Source organism: Equus quagga, chromosome 2, assembly GCF_021613505.1.
Source record: "Equus quagga isolate Etosha38 chromosome 2, UCLA_HA_Equagga_1.0, whole genome shotgun sequence".
Classification (NCBI taxonomy): domain Eukaryota; kingdom Metazoa; phylum Chordata; class Mammalia; order Perissodactyla; family Equidae; genus Equus; species Equus quagga.
Genome location: NC_060268.1, coordinates 91,754,089 through 91,776,291, shown reverse-complemented (window position 1 = coordinate 91,776,291; position 22,203 = coordinate 91,754,089). Strand labels below are relative to the sequence as shown.

Sequence of the window (22,203 nt, the reverse complement as noted above, 5' to 3'; positions counted from 1 at the left end):
ACCTTGAAGAACATAAAGAGGGGGATTAGACAGAGAGCGGCTAGGGGATGGGGGGTCGAGGAAGGGCTCTCTGGGAAGGTGACGTCATGCTCAAGACCCAAATGATGAGGAGAAACCAAGTGAAGACCAGAGGAGGCCTTCCAGACAGAAACTGGGCAGACCTAGGATTAGCAGGCCCCTCAGGCCAGTGCCTGGTGCTCAAACACGCCCCAGGTGTGCTATGGCATGCCCTGGGGATCTAGAGCCCCCTTAATGTCACATCCAGGCACCCCTCGGAGGAGGCCGACTTAGTTGGGGGCCTATTAAAAGTGAAGGGAAAAGATCTAAAGGGGGCTTAAGAAACCTATCCCCCAACTGCAATATATGGACCTGATTTAGATCCTGAACTGAGCAAACTGTAATTAAAAAGGAAAAACGGGCTGGCCTGGTGTTGTAGTAGCTAAGTTAGTGTACTCTGCTTTGGCAGCCCAGGGTTCACCCCAGGCACGGACCTACACACCACTCATCAAGCCATGCTGTGGTAGCGGCCCACAAAGAAAACAGAGGAGGACTGGCACAGATGTTAGCTCAGGGCCAATCTTCCTCACCAAAAAAAAAAAAAAAAAGGAAAACAAAGAAGTCAGTTGGGGAAACTGAATGGTACTAAGTAGTACTGTTAAGTGTTTTAGGTGTGATGATGGTATTGTGCTTATGTTTATGTTATGGGCTGAATCGTGTCCTCCTGAAATTCATATATTGAAGTCCTAACACCCAGTACCACAGAATGTGACTGAATTTGAAGAAAGGGCCTTTAAAGAGGTAATTAAGTTAAAATGGGGTCATTAGGGTGGGCCCTAATCCAACATGACTTGTGTCCTTACAAGCAGAAGAGATCAGGACACAGAGAGAGAGACACACAGACATGGACGCACAGAGAGACGACCACTCTTTGAAGACACGGAGGAGATGGCCATCCACAAGCCAAGAGAGAGGCCTCAGAAGAAACCAACCCCGCTCACGCCGTGAACTTGGACCTCCACCCTCCAGAACCGTGGGAAAATCATGTCTGTAGTTTAAGCCCCCCAGACTGCGGTATTCTGTTTAGCAAACTAAAACAGTTTACAGAGAATCCCTGTATCTTAGCCTTACGCACTAAAATACCACAGATGAAATGACAGGCTGTCTGGGACTTGCTCCAAAATCATCTTTGAAAGGGGAGAGAGGAAGGGGGTGGTTTGCAGATGAAACAAGATTGGCCACAAGCTGAGTAACTGTCGAGGTTGAGAGATGGGTACACAGGGTTTATTCTAAGTTTGTTTTACTGTTCTCTCGACTTGCATATATTTTGAACATTTCTATAATAAAAAGTTTTTCAGAAACTGAAGAGGAAACAAGGAATGTGTAAGACCTGCATCTGAGGCTCTCAACCCTGGGGGTGCTTTAGACTCCCCAGGGGCTGGGCCCTGGGCATCAGTATCTTTTAGAAGCACCAGGGGGAATGCTAATGTTGATAACCACTGAACTACACAAAAGAACTAGAAGTTCTTTATGGGAGAAACTAAGGACGACCTGAAGGAACAGACTGTATGTCCTGCAGGAAAAAAGTAAACACTATAAAAATAAACTGTTCCAAGCTAATTTCTACATTAAAACTCCTATTCAAAGATGGTGATGCATTGTGCTAGCGTTCACCAATATCTACTTTCCCTCCCTGGGGAGGACGCTTCTCCTTCACCCCACCGAAGCCGGGCTTGGCCGTGTAACGTGCTTTGGCAGTAAATCACGACCAGGAGTGACCTCCATCATTTCCAGGCAGAAGGTTCAAGAGCCACATTCTTTCCACTTTCTGTGACGTGGGTAACATTCCAGCTGGTGGCTGCTCCATTGGCGTGGGTCCTTAAGTGAGGACGGTGACGGTGGGGACATGGAACCCCCAGCCAACCATGATGGATGTGTAGAGTGAGGGAGAAATAAACCTTTGCTTTTAAACCACTGAGATTTGGGGTTGTTTGTTCCTGCAGCATAACCTAGTCCATCTTGACTGAGAGAAATTCAACGCAGAACTTGACAAAATAATTCTAAGATTCAACTGAAAAAAATAAATAGGCAAGGAGACAAAAGCACACTCTGAAGAAGCAACGAGCCAGGGTTAATTCTAGGAGACACTGGGCCATATCACAAAGCAGCAATCATTATAAATCAATAATAATACCAGGTATAGAAACAAAAGTCAACAAATATATTCGTACTTAAGTATAGAAAGCCCATAAACAGACAGCTAGACACTTAAGAATTCAACACATGATTAACTGTGCTGAAGGTTTTCAATTCTAGCATGTTGACTGTCGAGCTGCCTCAGTTTACCAGTCAAGAGAAATAAAGATGGGCTGTGCCCTAAGGTACTAGGCCATCTTTGTTGAAGGACTGCTCCTTATTCACCAGTCCAGGGAAACATTTATTAAAAACACATTGTTTTAAACTAAAGTCACATCAGTAGCATCTAAGGAAACACTAACGCTGTCTCTAGCTATTTTGAAGATACCAAAGATGTGTTAGTTCGGATTTCAACAAAGTGTCTGAATTCTGGATTTTCGATCTTTTTAAGCTCACATCTGTTTGACCTTATCACCCAACGGTTTAAAAATGCGCTTCAACAGTTAAAAGATGTAATGATAAACAAAAAGACCAAATACCACAGCTCGAAAAGTCACCCATCTCTTCCGGGTCACCTGTCTTTCTGGAGAAATACTAAAGTCTAACAACTATGGGAATCCACTTCCAAAATTCTGAGGAAACAAACCGTAACAACCACAAATAAAAGGGAACACTTAAATTCCTTTGAAAAACTTGGGAGCTGGGCTCTCTCTAGATGGATTCGCCTCGCCCCATGGATTTTCCTCACTCAGAATCTGCTCACCAGCCCAGACACCCACTTAAAAGGCAGCTGTGCAGGATGCTTTTCCCCACAGCCCACTCCTCTCTGTTTGGGAGCTCCAACCCATCCTCCCCTGGGGGACCCAGAACTAATGCTCTTCCTGGAAGAATCCTTCCTTTTGCAACACAACTCCTTGCCTATGGAGACAGGCTGCTTTTTCCATGCTGCTGCCGCACGCTTGCCAGACCCCCACTCATCACACCGTATCGTAATTATTTATGGATATTCCCATCTTCCTCTGCAGAACACATTTTACTAATCTGGGCCACACAGAGCCTGGCTAATCCCTCACTACCATTAACAGATCTTCACGTATTTGAACGAGAATAAACCAAACATTTAATAAATGGTTACTGTATGTTAGGCACTCAACTGTCTGCTAAGTCCCTAGTAACCCACGTTTAATTGTAAAATTACAACCCCTATGTTGCAGTTGAAGAATCTGGAACCAAGGTTAAGCAAACTGCTCAAGACCACACAGCCGTCAGTGGCAGGGCCGCGGTATGCTCTGTGACCACGTCCCACATTGAGCTTGCTCTTCTCTGCTCCTTCAGCCACTAGACTCCCCGACTCGTGTGTGAAGGCCGCCCAATCTCGTCTCCTTTCCCGGCAGCCCGAGCACAGCGCCGGGGGTCGGGGTGGGACCACACAGAACCAGCTCTTCTACTGCGGGTCTGGAGGCTGGGGAGCCACATCCAGGCTCGTGTCTCAGCTTTTCTACTTCCTCAGCTCTTCCACGTCTACTTACTTCTTCTACTCTACGTCTTGCCCAGGTCACTCAACATCTCTGTGCCTCGTTTTTTCCCATCAGAATTGTACTGTCTCGCGGCTGCTGTGGAGATTAAAGGCATTATGTCTGTGTGAGACACCAGCCCTGTCGGGCGCACTTCAAGTGCCCTCACCAGCATCTCTCGTCTTGTTGTTGGCACACCATGCTGTTAGTAGTCCCAAGTGTCTGTTCTGGGCCCTGCGGCCAAGCCAGGCCTCAGCATTCTCTTCTTGTACAGACAGACTTTTATATCCACGGACAAGACCTTATAATCATTCCCCATTACTTTCATTTTTGTTAGCTTTTTCCTGTTTCTGCCTTTTGGACCCAAACCTGTCTCCACACACTCACTAATCTCTGCCTGTGTTATCTGTAAATCTGGACCTTTACCCGTATCTTCAAGCCACTGACCACACTGTTGAACTGAATAGTCTGTAAAATGGGTGTCTTTGGGTGTGGGAGTGAGCGCAGAGGAGGAGCGGGCTGCGGAGCACGCAGCCTGGCACAGAGCAGGCACACCTGCTCACGCTTCCCACCCACGGCCCTCCCTCCTCACCCTTACACGTCTCCAGTGACAGCAGAAACTGCAACAACCTTGCTGGAGGACAACCGGACATTATGTACAAATACGCATAAAAAAATGTCAGCTTCGAAATTCTGCTCCTGGAAATTCACTCCAAAGAAGTCATTAAAGAGAGGAAAAAATTCCATGTAGAGTTATTTATAGCATTGTTATTGAAAATGCTGAGAAACTTTAAATAACCTAAATGGCGTACAAAGTGGAATGGTTAAACAAGCTACAACACAGTTTAATAGCAATAGTAATAATAGCAATGTGGCTCCTAAGAAAGATTAAATATAATGTCCATGCATCTTTATGTTAGTGAATATAAAGTTATTTAAATAAGTCACCAAAGATAAACACACTACGACTGCACCTAAAAAGAAACTATGTGCACATAGATAAAGATCAAATGGGAGGATGAAGAAATAGAAATAAATTATAGTTATGGTGAGATTATAGATCTAATTTTCAGTTGTTTCCCATGAATACACATTATAATTTATTGGGTTATAAACATTCCAAATGTTTGTATATATACAGACACATATTTTGTGTGTTTATTATTTAGTGTGCATGAATAATCTGAAGGGGGAGTTAAGGAAGAATTGAGAAGGAGCGGTCCAGAAGACAGAGCCTTAGCTAACACAGGACTTCCATGAATGGCAAGAAGCATTTGTCTGAGATTCACTTCCTGTTCTCAAGGAACTTGAAATCCAATGAGTGGTTCGTGTGCCAGATTCCCTTCCCACAGACATTCCCCCACCTCGTCACAACCCTTGCTTGCCAGTCACAAGAGTCCTGAGGAATGAGTCAGGATGGCATAGTGGTGAAGGGCATCAGCTACCCAATCTACCTGGCTCCCAGCCCTGCTCTGACACTTAACAGCCAGGCGACCGTGGGTAAGACCGTCCCTGTGAGCCACAGTTTCCGCCTCTATGAGATGGAACAAGATGGGGTGGTTACAGTGCCCATGTGAAAGGCTGATGTGAGGCATGCCATCATAAATGCCCAGGACAGTCGGCTGCTGTTGTAACTGTGTGCCCCACCATCTCCTGCAGATGGGTATAAATTCTAAACTTAGAAAACTAAGGCAGAAGCAGAAAGGGCAGTGCACTTGCAGCGAGAACAGAAAAAGCTGGGACTCCACTTGGCCACATCCCATGCTTACTTACCGTAGGTGAACATGCGTGGAGAGGTCAGTTCAATGTTGGGCAGGGCGCCCAGGTGGTTCAGCACGGCGCACCGGTAGCCATTTTTCTGGGCGTAGTCGACAAAGGTTCGGATGTACTGCTTCTCGCTGTGATTGGCAATTCCAGGACAGATGACCATGGTGACATCATCTACAGGGTAGAGAAAGAGATACCGACACATCCAATAAAGAGTGACATGTAAATGGACACAATTATACTCTGCTGGCTTAGAAAATGGTGGGGGGGAATTTAACATCCATCTTTTCGCTCAATTCTTTGGGGAAGAATATCTTTCTCTTCCAGCTGGAGCTGTCTACATCAGTGCTTCTCCAACTACTTATAGTGAAGAGTCGGTTTTTAAAATTTTCAATCCATCATGGACAGACATTTTTGAAAAGTACAATAAAAATTAATTACAAGAAAAATGAAACAAAACTATCGATTTCACTTTTTATTATTAGATTCAACAGATATAAAATTACTCTGTGGAATTGCTATACAGGTTTCTGAACATTACTCTTCTATATGAAATTCTGTATGAATGAATGAATGAATGGAAAAATAAAAAGTAGTGTTTGCATAGATCTCTCTGATCTAGTAATTTCACTTTCCGGTATTTATCCTAGAGATATACTTGTTCATTTGCAAAACTATATATATACAGTATAGACTATAATGGCAAAAGAGTGAACATAATCTACCTGTCCAGAAATAGGGGTCTAGTTAAATAAACTATTGCACATCCAAGTGATGAAATATTATGTAGCCCTTAAAAATGATGAGACATCTTTATATACACTGACATGGCAAGCTGTACAATATGTATTAAGTGGAAAAAAGCAAGTTGCAGAAAAGGGTTATGATACGCTGCCATTGGTGTAGATGAAAAAAAGACATTTGCGTTTATACATGTATTCCCTAGCTCTGAAATCAATGTAAGAACCTAAGGGTGGGTACCACTGGGGAGTAGAGTGAGAGAGACACTTCTGTTTGCACTGTATCTCCTTTAGTACCTTTTGAATTTTCTATCATGAGTGTGAATGACATACTTGAAAATATGAATACATATTTTTCTTTAAGAGAAAAGTGGTGTTTAGGTTATTAAATCGTATCATAAATTTTCCCTCCAAAAGTTAAGATAAAGCAATTTAAAAATTCTTATGCAACATGCATAAAAAACCTTAAACATTTTATTAACATTGACTTAGCAATTCTAATTCTTAGAATCTTGACTCAGATTTTATGACTGAGGATGCTCATTAGTTATTTATAGTAACAAAACTATAAACAAGGTAAATGCCCAAGAAGAGAAGAATGATTAAATTATGGTACGGCTGTGTTGTAGAATATTAAACAATCATTAAAATTCTGTTTTTGAAGACTTTTAGACTTTTAAGGACGTGGAAAAATATTTATAATATAATGTATAATAACTCAAATTTTGGAAAAACTATGCATAGAACTAGAAGTAAATGGAATAAAAGGTTAACATTTTAAATGTTTAACATCTTAAAATGTTTCTGTATTATCTAAATTTTCTACATTGAGTATTTGTTCCTTTTGTAGTCAGAAAAACATCATAATAGGGAAAAAGGGCTGCTTTTCTGAGAGCATTTCTTGGATGCAAATACTGCCTTCTCCAGAACCACCTTCATCAGTTCTGTCTGGCGACGGGGACGACAGAAAGACAGGAACGAGTACAACAAAGAATCAGAGGTTTGCCCTTTTCAACTTCCCACCTCTGTCCTGGTAGAAAGAGCAGACTGATGAAATGGAATTTAGTGCTTTCGTGGTAGAAGAAGGAAAAGCTTTGGAAACAAGAGAAAAATATTTAACTGGGTATGGTAGAGAAATAAATATTTGAAAGATCAGCTACAAGACTTGTAAACACCATGTGAGCTCCTAACCTATTCGTTTCTTCATTCCTTCTGTGACTGCTCATTGGGAGCCGATGGGTCTGGGCTCGGGGGTTCTTACATTCTAGCAGACAGATAATAAACAACCACCCAAAGGAGGGTAGAGAGTGGCAGGTACCGTGAGAACGCAAGCAGGAAGGCATGATGGATTTACTGGAAAGGAAACCCTGGTTAGGGAGGCAGGGACCGTGTCCCCCTGGGGAGGTGACGTCTGAGCTGAGACCTCAATGACATGAAGGAGGCAGCCATGGGAAGGCCTGGGGACAAGCATTCCAGACACAGGGAACATAAATTAAACATTCCTCTCTACCTACTCAGCAGTTCTAGTTACTTTAAATAATTGAGAGTTATAACATAATTACTAGAATTTACCCATAAATATTTACTGACTTCCTATAAAAAACTAGGTGCCTTCGCATCCTACAGAACTCAAAAGACACATTCTCTTCCAGCAGGAACAGCATTTAAAAGGTCGGTGCCATCTAACCCCGCTTCCTCAAAGTCCTCATCAGGAAGCACTTTATGAGCGTTTACTGTGCAGGCTGGACGGCGCAGGGCCAAGTTCCAGCAGCAGTGAAAATTGGAGTTATTTCTGAGAAGCGGGTGTCCCGGACCCCTGCATAAGTCCGACCCTAATGCATCTTCTTGTCCACGGAACCTAAGCAGGGGTACCTGAGAGCCTCTGTTACCTGCTGCATCCGGCATTAAAGCTGGCTTACACTGCATCGTGAAGGTTCAGCTTCCTCAGCAGCAAAGTAGGTAACAAGGCTCGGACCCCTCACGGTTGTTGTGAGGATTAAATGAGATAATGGTACCTACAAAGCACTTAGAACAGTCTGGTTTCTGTTGCTGTCACCAAACCAGAGGGCTGGGCCTGGGGGCCTGGGCTCCGAGTTCTCGGTCCTCCCCTTACACCAAGCTTCTGTCATTCACAAGAGGATTGAAAAACCGTACTCAACAACGCTTTCCACGGAGCTCCATGAGGGGACGGGCAGGCGGATCTGAAGCCAGTCCCTGATGGCTGCTCCTAAATGATGTATCTCTGCAGACTCCCCACCCGCCCCTGGGTGCGATGGCGTGTAGCAGTGGCCCGAGCGTGTACACCGTGCTCCCTCCCTGACGTCTGCTCCTTCTCTGAGTGACGGCCAGGTCAGACGACCCCAGCAAGCTCACCTCCAACACAATGCTCAGCCAAGGGCTCGAAGAGGTCGAAGGTCGAAGTGGCCCCGTCAGACATGGTGATGAACTTCCGGTGTCCGTACGGGTGTGGCGACCTTACCCTTCCCATCTTCCCATACAAGGCTGTTTGGATGTGTCCACTCTTCCCCCAGATCAAAGGTGGAATGTACCTAAGAAAGAAGGAGAGGGGATGTCAATCTTCTCCACGTTCATTGACTGACGCTCTGCAAAACCTTGGAGCAAAAGTCTTTCAACCTATTTAAGTTTTTTCCTGGCAAATTCTATACACTAAGCATAAATATGAAATTTTTTCTTAACTTTACATCCATGCCATGATTTACTCCCTTCTTCCGTTTGTTAATACATCCTGCATCAGATTAGCTTTAGAAATCAATCAGGCCATCCTTATATAGACAGGACTTCAAATTTAGTGTGTTGAGTAATTCAACAAGGGTTATTTCCAGAATGCAGAGTAAAAAGAAAGCAAGTAATACATCTTGAACACATGCTAATCGACGGGGTCAGTCTCATCACCAGAGGAGCGAATGTATCTGAAACAGCCAGCACAGCACCCACGCTCGCTGAACGCTCCCTTGGCCCCTTCCGCTAACAAGGCAGGCCACCACGCAGGGCTTACTCCATCAGCAAACCTGCTGGTCTCTGTCACACTGGGAAGCCCTGGAAACTCTTCCAAGAGCCCATAGGCGCCTTGTGCATGTGTGTTTCTATGTGGGGGGGGGGCACGGTATGCCCCAGAAAAAGAGCCGGGAGGGCAGGGCAGTGTAAATATTTGCTGGATTAATGAGGGATAAAGGCTTGTTGGCTTAAGCAAGGCACGATGCCACCCTGACAACTGTCCTTTGTGAAAACATGGAGAGACTCTGCTCCTTGGTAGGAAGTGCAAAAATCACAGACCAGTGAATTACCGGGAAAACGAGGCGCTCCAAGTGACAATTAAGAAATGATAACAGTTCACAACCACAGTGCAAGACGAGCTCACTGACTGCAACTGCCGTTGGTTTCTCTTCCTCGGCTTTGAGCCCGAGCTCGACGGTTGGCCAGGGTCTGTGTGCTCTATAAACTAGAGTCATAGAATATAAAATGGTAATGACATCAACCCTTCATCTCTGTATTGTATCACAGTGGTGAGCGTTTTATTAAGAGTCTCCCTTAATCTATTTGCCATTTCATGCCTATCATTTCTATCAAACCACCTGATCCGAGAAGCCCCTTTTTAAATTAAACCAGATTTACTCTTTTTTAAATATATAATACATTGAATCTACACACATTTACGTGAAGTGAAGCTATCACATTAAGCAAGCCAGTTTCCAGACAAGCCTCCCCTTTGGGGGCGGGGAGGAGAGGGCAGAGACCTAAGGACCTGAAGCCACTTGCCAGCATCACACCACAGGCACCAGTCTCAGTGCTGAGGCCTTGGCCTTTAGAAAGCAGACGACGACATTTATAAGAGGTGGATTTATAAGAGGTGGATTATATTTATAAGAGTGGATTATGACAGCAACAAAAACCAAACATAAAAATAACGTCAATTGGACAAGTGACTACTACATAAGATTTAGATAGAATTTATAAAGGGTTTCAGACTACCAAGTTGGACAATAAATTGTGCATAGAGGGAGGGGAGTGACCCAAGAAACCAAACTCCTCATCATTCCTGGAGGAAAGTTTGAAGAAAGTTTTGTTTATAATATAAATTAAAAATAGAAATGTGCTAAGGTAAAAAAATTTCAGAAGAACGGGTTAAATTTCATATGCCTATCTTCTGATCTTGTTTAGAATACAATGTAATCTTAGAAAATAGGACAAATGAAATAAAATTTCTTTTTGGCTATGCACAGATTTCCCATATAACAATGACACACATGATCGTCCTGAGGCCATGCTCCTGAGTGAAGGTCACGACACGCCCTCTGAATCTTGGCAATAGCCCTCCAAGTGGCCTCCCAGCCTTGAGTCACCTACTCCAGTGTCCTCCTGGCCACTGGAGGGATAAGTACCGTCATGTATCACTTAATGACAGGGATAAGTTCTGAGAAATGCGTCATTAGGTGATTTCACCATTGTGCAAACATCACAGAGTGTACCTATACAACCCGAGATGGTATAGCCCACTACACACCTAGGCTCTATGGTACTAATCCTATGGGACCATTGTCGTACATGAGGTCCATCCTTGACCGAAACATCCTCACGATGTGCCTGACTGTAAATACACAGAGCCGACCACGGCCCTCCACAGCATGGGTCCTAGCTTGGCCCAGAAAACCCACCATGCCCTGGTGCCTGCTTCCCTCTTTCTGCTTAAACTCCAAAAAACCTGAACCACCAGCCTGGCTCCACCCCAAACAGGCACCCCTTGTGCTGAGCTGTTCTTCTCAAGCTGTTTCTTCTGCCTGGAATGCTTTCCTTCTCTCCTTTCACACCCGGTTTTTCTCCTGACCAGCTAATACTTGTCTTTCAAGACTCACTTCCAATCAGGTTCCTGGAGGAGCTGCCCCTTCTCTGTGCCCCCCGGCCAAGCACCCTTGACATAGCTCTGTCCTAGCACCCCCGAGCTTGACTAATTTCTGTGCTCTTTTCAAGCATACTCCTCCCCACCACCTGCAGGAGCCAGCATGTTCTCCTTTGTGTCACTCCCCAGGGCACTCAACACACACTAAGCATGTAGGGAGGACTTGCTGATGAACAGAATACAAACCCACTTAGTAAATCTGAAAAGACAAACATATACTTAAAGAATCATATGCAGGGGCCGGCCCCATGGCCTAGTGGTTAAGTTCAGTGCACTCCACTACGGTGGCCCCAGGTTTGGTTCCCAGGCGCGGACCTACACTGCTTGTCGGCGGCTATGCTGTAGCAGGGACCAACATACAAAATAGAGGAAGACTGGCACAGATGTTAGCTCGGGGACAATCTTCCTTAAGCAAAAAGAGGAAGATAGGCAACAGATGTTAGCTGAGGGCAAAATCTTCCTCAGGAAAAAAAAAAAAAATCATATGCACCATAATAATGTGAATTCGGCTGTAATATGATTGGTGTTTGGCTGGTGTCCTCTATCCAGCTACCCAGCACCTTTTCAGACTAGGCTGGGACACAGTTCTCAAGGGGTGCTTGTGTGTGCATGTGTGCTTATGTGTGTGTGTGTGAATAAGCGACCGTCTCAGGATCATTTGGGACTTTCTCAGCTCAAAGTAAGGTCAATTGTACACATTGGAAGTTTCATAATCTTTAATTTTATGACAATACCACCTACTGATAAAACACTTTTTAATTAACTTCACAATAACACCACACTAGGGTTTACAGAATTGAATTTTGGGATAGCATTTACTGTGATGGCATTTTACTGTGTGTTTTTGTTTCTTTATATGACTTATCCACGGGTCCCAGGAAAAAAATTAAAAAACAGAAAACCAGAATAGGTGCCTAGTCACATGGTCTACGTCAGGGAGGAAATATGGAACAAAACAAGAGAATATTTTGAAATTTAAATAAACACATAAACACTTAAGAGATGCTGCTGTCAGAGGCCTAGCAGCTTCTGCTTGTACCTCCTTGGAAGCCTGGCACCACGCTGCAAGGAGGGCAGGGCTCAAGGGCACTGTGCTAAGCAAACTAAGTCAGGCAGAGAAAGACAAATACCGTATGAGCATACGTAGAAGACAAACAGACACATAGATAAGGAGAACAGATTAGTGGTTACGAGGGAAAGGGCGTGGGGGGAGGGTGAAAGGCGTACGGGGGCGCATGCGTACGGTGACAGATGGAAACTAGACTATTGGTGGTGAGCACCATGCAGTCTACCCAGAAACTGATACACAAGGATGTACACCTGAAATAGACATGTTATAACATTTACAACGTTATAAGCCAATGTGACCTCAATAAAATACTTTTTAAAATAAATAAACAAATAAATAAAGTATCAAGGAATAACATACGTGTTGTTGAGCACCTAATAAAAAAGAGGCCGGGGTCCGACCGCCTAATGAGGAGAAGCACCATGGAGGGGCCTAGAGGGTGAGAAACGGTACTGAGCGCTAGGTGCATTTTACACTTTACAGCGCCACCCAATGGCCTCCCTCAAAAGATGGATCAGTTTGCATTCCTGACAATTATGCGTGAAAGTCCCCGTCTTCCTCATCCTCACCAGTAATTTGGTTGTTCTCAATCTTTTACATTTTGGCCGCTTTGATAGGCAAGAAGACAGGTATTTCATTTCAACTTGTGTTCTTAATGTTGATTCGATCTATGGTAAAAAAAAAGAAAAGTGTCTTATCTGAATTTGCATTTCCCTGATTCCTATGTTTATTGGTCATTTGTATTTCTTTTCTGTGAATTTTCTGTTCATATCCTTTGTGCATTTTTCGATCATCTTTTTCTTTTTCCTTTTGATGTGTAGGTATTATTTTCATCACCCCTACATTAAGTCATTGTACATTATATGTTGCAAAGGTTTTCTCCCAGTCTATTGTATGTTTTAGTTTTACCTTTTATCTTATGAACTTTTATATTTTGTGGTTAACTTTGTTCAGTTTTTGCTGTTAAAACCTTTGTGTTTGCATTTGGTTTTAAAAAGAGCGATTCTGACACCTAATTATAAATATATTCCCCAATATTTCCTTCTATTACTCCCACAGTTTAAAGAAATGTATTACTCTTACATCCACTTATTTTTGTAAATGATGCAAAGTAAAGATCTAATTTTTTCCTAACAGCTAACTGTCCTTACACCGTAACTGGCCCATCCTTTCCCTAGTGATTTCAACGGTCATTTTTCTTTCCCTTGGTGAGGAGGACTGTCCCTGAGCTAACATCTGTGGCAACGTTCCTCTACTGTGTGTGTGGGACGCCACCACAGCATGGCTGATGAGTGGTGTGTAGGTCTGCACCAGAGATGTGAACCTGCGAACCCAGGGCTGCCAAAGCAGAGTGTGCGAACTTAACCGCTACACCGCTGGGCTGGTCCTCGACTGTCATTTTTAATATAAACCAAGTTCCCAACTACAAATTTAGATTTGTTTCTGTATTTTCTATTCTGGTTCATCGATCTATCTAATACGACACTGCTTTAATTAATATAGCTTTATGAAATATTTTGAGGGTTGATAGTACAGACTTCCTTTATTCTTCTTTTTCAAAATTTTCTTGGTAGATATTTGGCACTTGATTTTCCAGATGAACCACAGGATTAGCTTGTTCTAGGAAAATTTTGGGATTTTTTTCCAGACTTATATATTACCATGGGGAGAATTGACATCTTTACAATTTTGACTTGTCCCATTTAAAAACATGGTATATCTCTCCATTATTCAGTTATTTACATCCTACAGTAAAACTTTATACTTGCTTCATGTTTCAATACTCGGTTTTTACTACACTAATTTGCATGCACTTCTAAGTTTTTTTTTTTTAGCTATTCTGGGAGTCTCTGGGCATGTTTTACTCCTAACTTCCTTCTGAAAGCAGAGGGGATGTCTTCTACTTCTTTACCAATCTCTGTGGCATTTTGTCCAGTGTTATGCTGTGGCCAGTGGTTCATAAATGCTTGTTACTAAGAAAGCAGCTAGCTCACAACCAAACATAGAGGCCAGCCTGTCCTTAACTTCTGAACCTATTTATAATCAACATCTAGCTATACTAACACAACTGCCCAGTGGGAAAGACCACAAGGGAAAATCCAGACCTCCCTCCCACCCACATCCCTACACACACATACACGCACTGCTTTGGGGCGGATGGAGTTCACATCAGCAAAAACAGATGGTTGTTTAAAAGAGAATTGAAAAAAAAGGAGTTGATTAATTCTCATCTTTACCCTAAATCTGTGAGTGACCAATTCTTCCTTATGGGACCTGGGTCCCTAGGTTGTAGATCAAACCACTTTATAGCTACTGAACCCACACTTAGCTCTTACTACCTGTGATTCTCTCCAGTACCTCCCTACCAAATTAGCACAGGGCTTGGCACACAGTAGGTCTTTAGGATATGTTGTCTGAGATTGAGCCCCCACCTGACTCACGGCAAGTCCTTTCCAGGGAACCAATGCCAGTAGCAGCTACTCCCTGGCATTTTAAGTTTGTATCAGACAGGATGCTTTGGAAAAAGCAACAAAACCCAACTTGGAATAACTTTAAAAGGGACTATATTAGAGGGAGGCTGAGGTGCTCATCAGACGGACAAGAGGCTGGAGAACCAGCTTGAGGAGGGCAGCACCCAGGAGAGAAACCACAGGGCTACTCTAGGGACGTGTCCTTTACACAGTCAGCAGCGTCACCCCCCAGAAAGAGTCAGTATCCCTGGAGTGGAGTGTCTAGAAGAAGGGAGATTCAGAGTGGGTGGGCAGGGCGCTTTGACGTACTACGTACGTCATTGGGAGAGAAGAACTTCCCGCAACGAAGCTTGTGTGCCCTTGGAGAGGAAGAATGGATGCTGGGCAGCGGGGAAGTGACAAATGTCCCCTACAACGCTTTGGGCTGGACTTGTCTTCAGTTCCAGAGTCTTCTTTAGTGCCCCCAATACTCCAGAGCCCCTATCAAACCATCATGTTCTCATCTATAGTTTTTCCCAAATCTCCTCTTTCTGTCCCTGTCCCCAGCCTTGGTCCCAACATTTAGCATTTTGCACACTTCTCAAATGTATTTACTTGAAGTGTCTGCTTCACCTATAACACACGGAGATCAAAAACAGGCAACCTACTTGCTCAAGTGTTTTTTTCTCACACATCCCTCTTTCTAAAAGCAAATTTTATTTAAAAAAAAAAGTTTGTGTTGTTTTCTTTAATGGAGACATCTAGAAAAGTAGAGTTTTTATGACTCCCAGTCAATGATGTTTACTGGTCTTAGAGTCAAGTAGCACATTTTGGGGAACCCATCACTTTGGCCCCACCACTTTTTTGGGGTAAAATTCACATAACATGGAATTAACCATTTTAAAGTATACAATTCGGTGGCATTTAGTACATTCACAATGTTGTGCAATCATCACCTCTATCTAGTTCCAGAACATTTCATCACTCCAAAAGGAAACCCCATATGCACTGAGCAATCACTCCCATTCTCCCCACCTCCCCAGCCCCTGGCAGCCACTACTCTGCTCCCTGTCTCTATGGATTTACATATTCTAGATACTTCACATAAATGGGATCACACAATATTTGGCTTTTTGTCTTGAGATTTTTCACTTAGCATTATGTTTTTGAGGTTAATTCATGTTGTCACATGGGTGGGTACTTCAGCCCATGTTAAGGCTGAACAACGCTTCATTGCATGGGTGGATCACATTTTGTTTATCCGTACACCTGTTGAGTGACACTTGGACTGCTTCCACCTTTTGGCTATCGTGAACAGCGCTGCTACGAACACTGGTGTCCTACTTTTTGTTCCAATACTTGTTTCCAATTCTTTTGCGTATATACCTAGGAGTGGTATTTCCGGATCAGACAGTAATTCTATGCTTAACTTTTTGAGGAACCTCCAAACTGTTTTCCATAGCAGCTGCAACAGTTTACATTCCTACCAGCAAGGGACAAGGGTTCTGATTTCTCCACATCCTTGCCAACACTTGTTATTTTCCGTTTTAAAAAAAATTATTATAGCTATCTTAGTGGGTATGAAGTGGCATCTCATTATGGTTTTGATTTGTATTTCCCTAATGATTAATGATATTAAACATCTCTCCTATTTTGACTCTAGGCCACTTCTTTCCACTCTATTTTCATCTCTATCTCTAATATTAATTACAATTTAAAAAATTAATCAGTTGATAAATAAATATATACTATCAGCCTCTTGTTCATTTCACAATGGCTATTACTGGCAGAAAGAATCGAATCGGAATGAGATTGGCAACAGTTAAAACTGTGTGTGGTGTAATTCAGTATTGTCTAAAAATTGACGAAGGAATCCAGTTTTCATAAAAGAATTTATACTTGCAAAATTTAACCAGGAGAATTGGACTTGGTGGAAATATCAGCCACAAGAGAACTTGCTGTAGCAGAAGCTATGGTCAGTAACACACAATATGGACAAAACACTGATTCCAAGCTTTACAGTAAAATTTAAATGGAAAACAAACCTGATAAAGATAAAACTTAACTGTATTGTACTAAAAAGTCACCATAGATTCAAATTGGCTCAGTAGGATTTGTTCCAGAAAATATTTTTCATAAAACTCTTTCATGTTTGCATAATTCTGATGAAAATATCTGTATTTAAAACATCGTCGGGTTCCACCTCTCCTAAGCCTTTTCCCCAAGGGAGAGCAAGTGGTTAGAGTTAGAACCCAGCTACAGCTCCATTCCTGCCCGTTCCTCCTTCTCAGCCCAACCGGGACAAAAGACTCAGGGCCAACAGAGGAGATGCTATGAGCTAAAGAGTAAGGAGCTGGGTGGGGGAGAATATCCACTTGTCGGGGCCACTCAGGGGCTGTGGAGTCCGGGGCTGGGCAGCCCGCTTGCTGAGGAGCTCTGTGGAGGTCAGCTGAGTGGTCCTGCTTCTTTCCTTAACAAAGAGATAATTGCACTCATGATTGCACAGAGAAAAAGAGAATGGGAGGGAAGAGTTACCATGCTCTAATTATCTGCAAGAATGACATACGCGTGAAGGCAAAGCCCACTGGAATCTTCCTATGGCAAAGAAACGTCACCTGGAGCGAAGCCTGAGGCCCCCCCTTGACTTTAGGCACACTAAGGACGTCCCCCAAGCCCCTTAACAGAGGAAGCCAGGGCATCCGAGGCATTCATCGGGGCTCCACCACCACAACGTTATTTACTTCCTGCTTCGACTCCAGGGCCTGATAAATAAAACTGCCACTTTATCCACATACAGCCTTTCAGAGTCTTTCAAGGCCCTTTTGGTACATGCTCTCATTTGCCTTTGATAACGCATCTGTGAAACGGACACATGTAGTTAACCGCATTTTGGCACAGGGACCCTGAGGCCCAGAGAGGTAGCGGCTTGGCCACACCATTACGCTAATCAAGGGCAGAGCTGAGACTTCAACTGAGGCCTCCACCACTGCGTCCAGCGCTTATCTCGGAGGATAAAACAGGCGTGATGAGGACAGATGCTTTCATTCCACAGACTCCATGACTCTATTAGTCATCCTTGAAAAAGATTAGAGTTATCTAGATCCAATGCAAAGGGGGCTTAATATATCTTAAATAGTCAACAGCCAGCCTCTGGCTTTAGAAATACATCAAATTAGCGTATGCATATTCCGCTATGGGCCATTTTTAAGGCCATGGCCAACAAGGAGCTTTTCAGAGGATGGAGAGCCCCAGCAGTTATTCCTGACATAGATCTGCTCGTTGAGGAACCCCGACCAAGGGCGTCCGAGCCAGAGGCCGGCAGTGAAGAGGAGAAAGGGCAAGGATGCAGACAAATCCTGGGGCTCCGGCCTGAACAAGACGACCAAAGTCACAGCAAAGGGGATCATTCAGGAGGGAGCCTCTCTCCCACTCTAACTTTTGCTCTCTTCTCAGGTCAATCTGGTTTCAGTGTGGTGGGGTCACACCTCACCCACCGCTCGGTCCTCCAGTTACAAGGTCAAACTATCAATTATCGTCAAATCAGCCCCTGGTCGTCCCTCAGGCAGGAACACACTGTCGCTGGGAGTGGAGCCCGGGCGGTTCTCCTCCAGTTCGGGGCAGGGGGCTGGGACCACGCTGAGCACAGACAGCACTGGTGGCCTGAGGCTAGGGCTGTGTTGTGAAACAAAAAAATACGTCTTTCAACGTGAGGATGCAGCAAGATGCTCCCTCTCACGGAAACGCACACAGGTCCTGGACTGCCAGAAGGCACGTGAGGCTCGTGGCTCACACGCGATGGGGGGTTGTGCTCGTCTGAGCAGAAAGGCTGGCGGAAGGGCCGGCACGAATGAACAGTGGGTGAGAGAGCGTGTGTGTGTTTCTCTCTCTTTCTTGGTGTACAGAGTTGAATGTGCAGAAGTTAAATGTACATATGAGGCAACTCTACTGTACACCAGGAAGAATATCAGGGTAATAGTTCAATACAGTAACGTCGGAAAAAAAGTAGTAAGGAATTTATTTTTAATTTACCCCCTGCTTAAATTCACAGGCAGCGGCAGAAGAAGGAATTCCCAGCACAGAGCAATCTGTCTGTGGGATTCCATCAGGCAGCCGCAGCCACATCGGGTATTTGCCTAGAACTCACTCTCGAGGTTTAGAAGGTCATCCAGCAATAGGAGCGGCCACCTTCTCCAGGGTTGGTGACTTTAGAATGTCTGGACACAGCACTTGACTGGACTCTCCCAAGTCCATGGGCCCCAACTCTGTTCCCTACACAGGCTGCTCACTCCACAGACATGGGCCTGTATATTACACTCTGCCCCTCGAGTCTCACTCTCCTTCCTCAAAGCCCAAGCCCGAAGGGATGATTCAGTGACGGGGGCAAAAAGCCGAGGAGCTGCCTGGTCCTGGGCCGCCCTCCCAGAAGGAAAGCTCTCTGCTCATCAGGCTACAGCATGTCGCCACACGGCTGCTCCAGTTTCCCTCCCGAGCACCTCACTTCCACGCGGCTGATGACGTCCTTCGCTGGCTCCTGCCAAGACCCCAGCCAGAGACTAATGCAGGCGCTGACTGCATAGGAGACACGGGCTCGGGACGGTTCCTCAGTTTCCACAGAGAATGCCCACCTCGACAAGCCCTCCACTCTGTTCGGAGCACACACTCAGGTCAAGAAAAACAAGCTTCCCACTTCGGGAAAAATATCTGTCCACTGAGAAGAAAGAGGACCTTCACCAAGACCAAGAGATATGTTTTGAGAGTGACAACATGGACCGGGAACGCCTCTGGGAGCATGCAGCGGGCATCTCCCATCAAACCAAAGACATTCTTGGGACTGAGCCTGCCTCTGCCTATGTTTTCTTGTGGCTCATACATTGGGTCAACAAAATTCAGAGATTAGCAGGACACAGTGCTTGCCCTTGCAGGGTCCACAACCTGGGAGTGGCAGCACACGAGGACTCCCCAGACAACCACTGTCACAGAGATGGGGAGAGGGCACAGGGTCAGACAGGCAGGTTGGGGGAGAATTTGGGGAGCCTTCAGTCACACGGCTGAGAAGCACCAGTTTAACTCCGGGCACGATGGTGAGTGCTAAGGACTGAATGTTTGTGTCCCCCAACATTCGCATTTTGAAGCCCCGCCCCACAACATGAGGGTATTTGGAGCGGGACCCTTGGGAGGTGATGTGATTTAGATGAGGTCACGAGGGTAGAGCCCTCATGCTGGGATTGGTGTCCTTCTAAGAAGAGGACGCAAGACCAGAGCTCGCTCTCCTCACCATGTGAAGCCAGGGCGAGGAGGCGGCTGTGCACAGCCCAGGGAGCAGGTTCTCACCAGGAGCCCACTCTGCCGGCAGATTCTGGAACAGTGACACTAAACCTCTGTTGTTTAAGCCCCCAGTCGAAGGCATTCTGCTCCAGCAGCCCGAGCTGACTAAGACAGGGGTCTGAGGTTCTCAGAGAGCGGGGGCGTTTCTGCGCGTCCAATCTCTGAGTCAAGGATGGGCTGCTCACATCTCTCATTTAGTCTCCACAGCAGCTCTGAGCGACGGTATCGCCCCCATTTCACAGATGAGGAAAATAGTCGTGACCTGCCTGGTGTCACAAAGTCAGGACCAGAGGACGGGTCTCGGGTTCCTGTCCAGACTTTTCTTACTGTGCTTCAACTAGACATTAAAACCACAAACATCTTTGTGCCTGTTTTCTCCTGTCTGATCAACTGTTAGAATGTTATATTAAATCATGTTTCTCCCAAATTGATAACTGAATTCGTTAGACCTGCTCTTTGCTGTTCTTCACATTCACATATATTAAACAAAAATCCATTTCTTTGGTTTTACATGTTTTTCACAACTGTAACCAACTTCCTAATGTTAGTGAAGTTTTTTCTGCAGGAGATTCGTCTGGGGGGTAATTAATCTGAATATTCACATTTGATTACTTCTAAGGTGAGTCCAGAATGATAATAAAATCATACTGAATATCTCCCCAAAGATGCTGGGTCCCCAGAGAGTGATGATAGACCAAGAGGATGCGAGGCATCTGATTCGGGGGAGCATTTTTATCCTACTTTAATTAGCGAGAGCAAATTACTCAGGACCAGCATCAGTGCGGGGCGGCGGGTAGGAAGGGGGCACCCTGGGAGCAAAGCTTTGTGGCAGCTCCGGAAGTCCGAAAACTGAGCTCCAGGCCTTCCCCTGTGTGTGTGTGCCCATAAGCTTGTGTGCACACGGGAAGTGAGGCAGCAAGGAAGGGGCAGACCCTTTAGGGTTTAGGGAAACTCTCTGCAGGCACTTATCCCGGATCCTGACCTGCCAGAGCCTCCCCTCCAGGGGCCTGGAACCAGGACTCCTGCTGATCCTACCACAGACCCTTATGGTGCCCTCTATGGCCCCTGTCCCCAAATCCAGCCTGGTTGACCTGAAACCAGGAGGTTGACAGCAGGTCTTTTGCGAGCCCCCCCAACTGGGCCTCACCCCTCTCTGCAGGGACACAGCCCCCTGGAAGCCCCTCCTTTTTGGGAGGCCCAGATGTGGAGCAGACCCTGACCACAGCACACTGGTCCCGCTGGGGAGGCAAGGCTGAGTCTGGGGAAGGGCTTCTTCGTCAGCTTCGGGAACAAACATCTCGGGTCTTTTATCTCAAAATGGCAAGTGGGACATTCAGCCTCCCCAACACCCATTGGTCGGCTCAGCAGAAACACACCTTGAACACAGCATTTCCCCACAGGGGACAAATACGCCTTCACAGCTGTCACATTGCCACTGTTGTTGCTAGATGTCCTATTCCTGAATTGCAGGATTATGCACAGGAAAATTCCTATGCACAGACTGTGTTGTTTCTGCCTGAAATGACCAACAGGGGCCTGAGGAAACAAGGGAGAAATCATCTTCTGTTCCTGTAACCCGTTTCTAGATACAGGACACTGGCGCACATACGCCCCGTCATGTATCTCGTGTAAGCTATCAAACACGAATGTCAGCGAGAACAAGCACATGAATTACAATAAAACCACTTAAAAAGAAACTACACTTTTTTGCTCTAAGAAAAATAAACTTAATTTTAAAGTTCAAAGAAAACTTAGTGAAAACCCCTCGGAATTGTACTCAGACGTTAAACATGTCTGATCCCATCTCGGACGGGTCACGCTCCTCCGTATGCAGATGGAGCACAGTCCCCTCGCCTCATGTATATCTTGACCTGGTTTTGACATAACGCTTTAAGTGGCCCTGTAGCCTTTTAAGAGGCTCCAGGGTTCCACCTGACAAATACCACCCATTAAAGAACTAGTCCTGCAAAAAGCCAGTCAAATACTAGTTACCTAACTAAGTGAAGGCATCACAGCTCTTGGAGTCCGGCGACCAAGGTCCTAAATTCACAGTCTCAAACTCACTCTGCTTGCCCAGACTTTACACAGAAGACACTGCCCCCGCCCCCACCTCACCCTTCCTGTTGCTAAATGACGGATTTGAAAAAACCACCTGTGCTGACCGAACAGGAGGTATGTGATGTGCAGAACACCCTTGTTTGGGCCCTGTGCCCCCTGGTCACCCTTCTCCTGTCTGGAGGACACTCACACAGATGTCAACGGTCTGTTCTTCACCCAACCCAGTATTGCC

General features: G+C 45.1%; 1 protein-coding gene across 1 annotated transcript in view; it reads right to left on the bottom strand.

Moving 5' to 3' along the window:
* Positions 1-22,203, bottom strand: part of ABHD2 (abhydrolase domain containing 2, acylglycerol lipase) — a 95,676-nt gene that overhangs the window by 34,396 nt on the left and 39,077 nt on the right. The window contains exons 4-5 of the mRNA XM_046653722.1: positions 8,528-8,703; positions 5,421-5,588 (exon numbers count right to left, since the gene is read on the bottom strand). Of these exons, the coding sequence (XP_046509678.1) occupies positions 5,421-5,588; positions 8,528-8,703 (344 nt within the window). The remainder of the gene's footprint in view (positions 1-5,420; positions 5,589-8,527; positions 8,704-22,203) is intronic.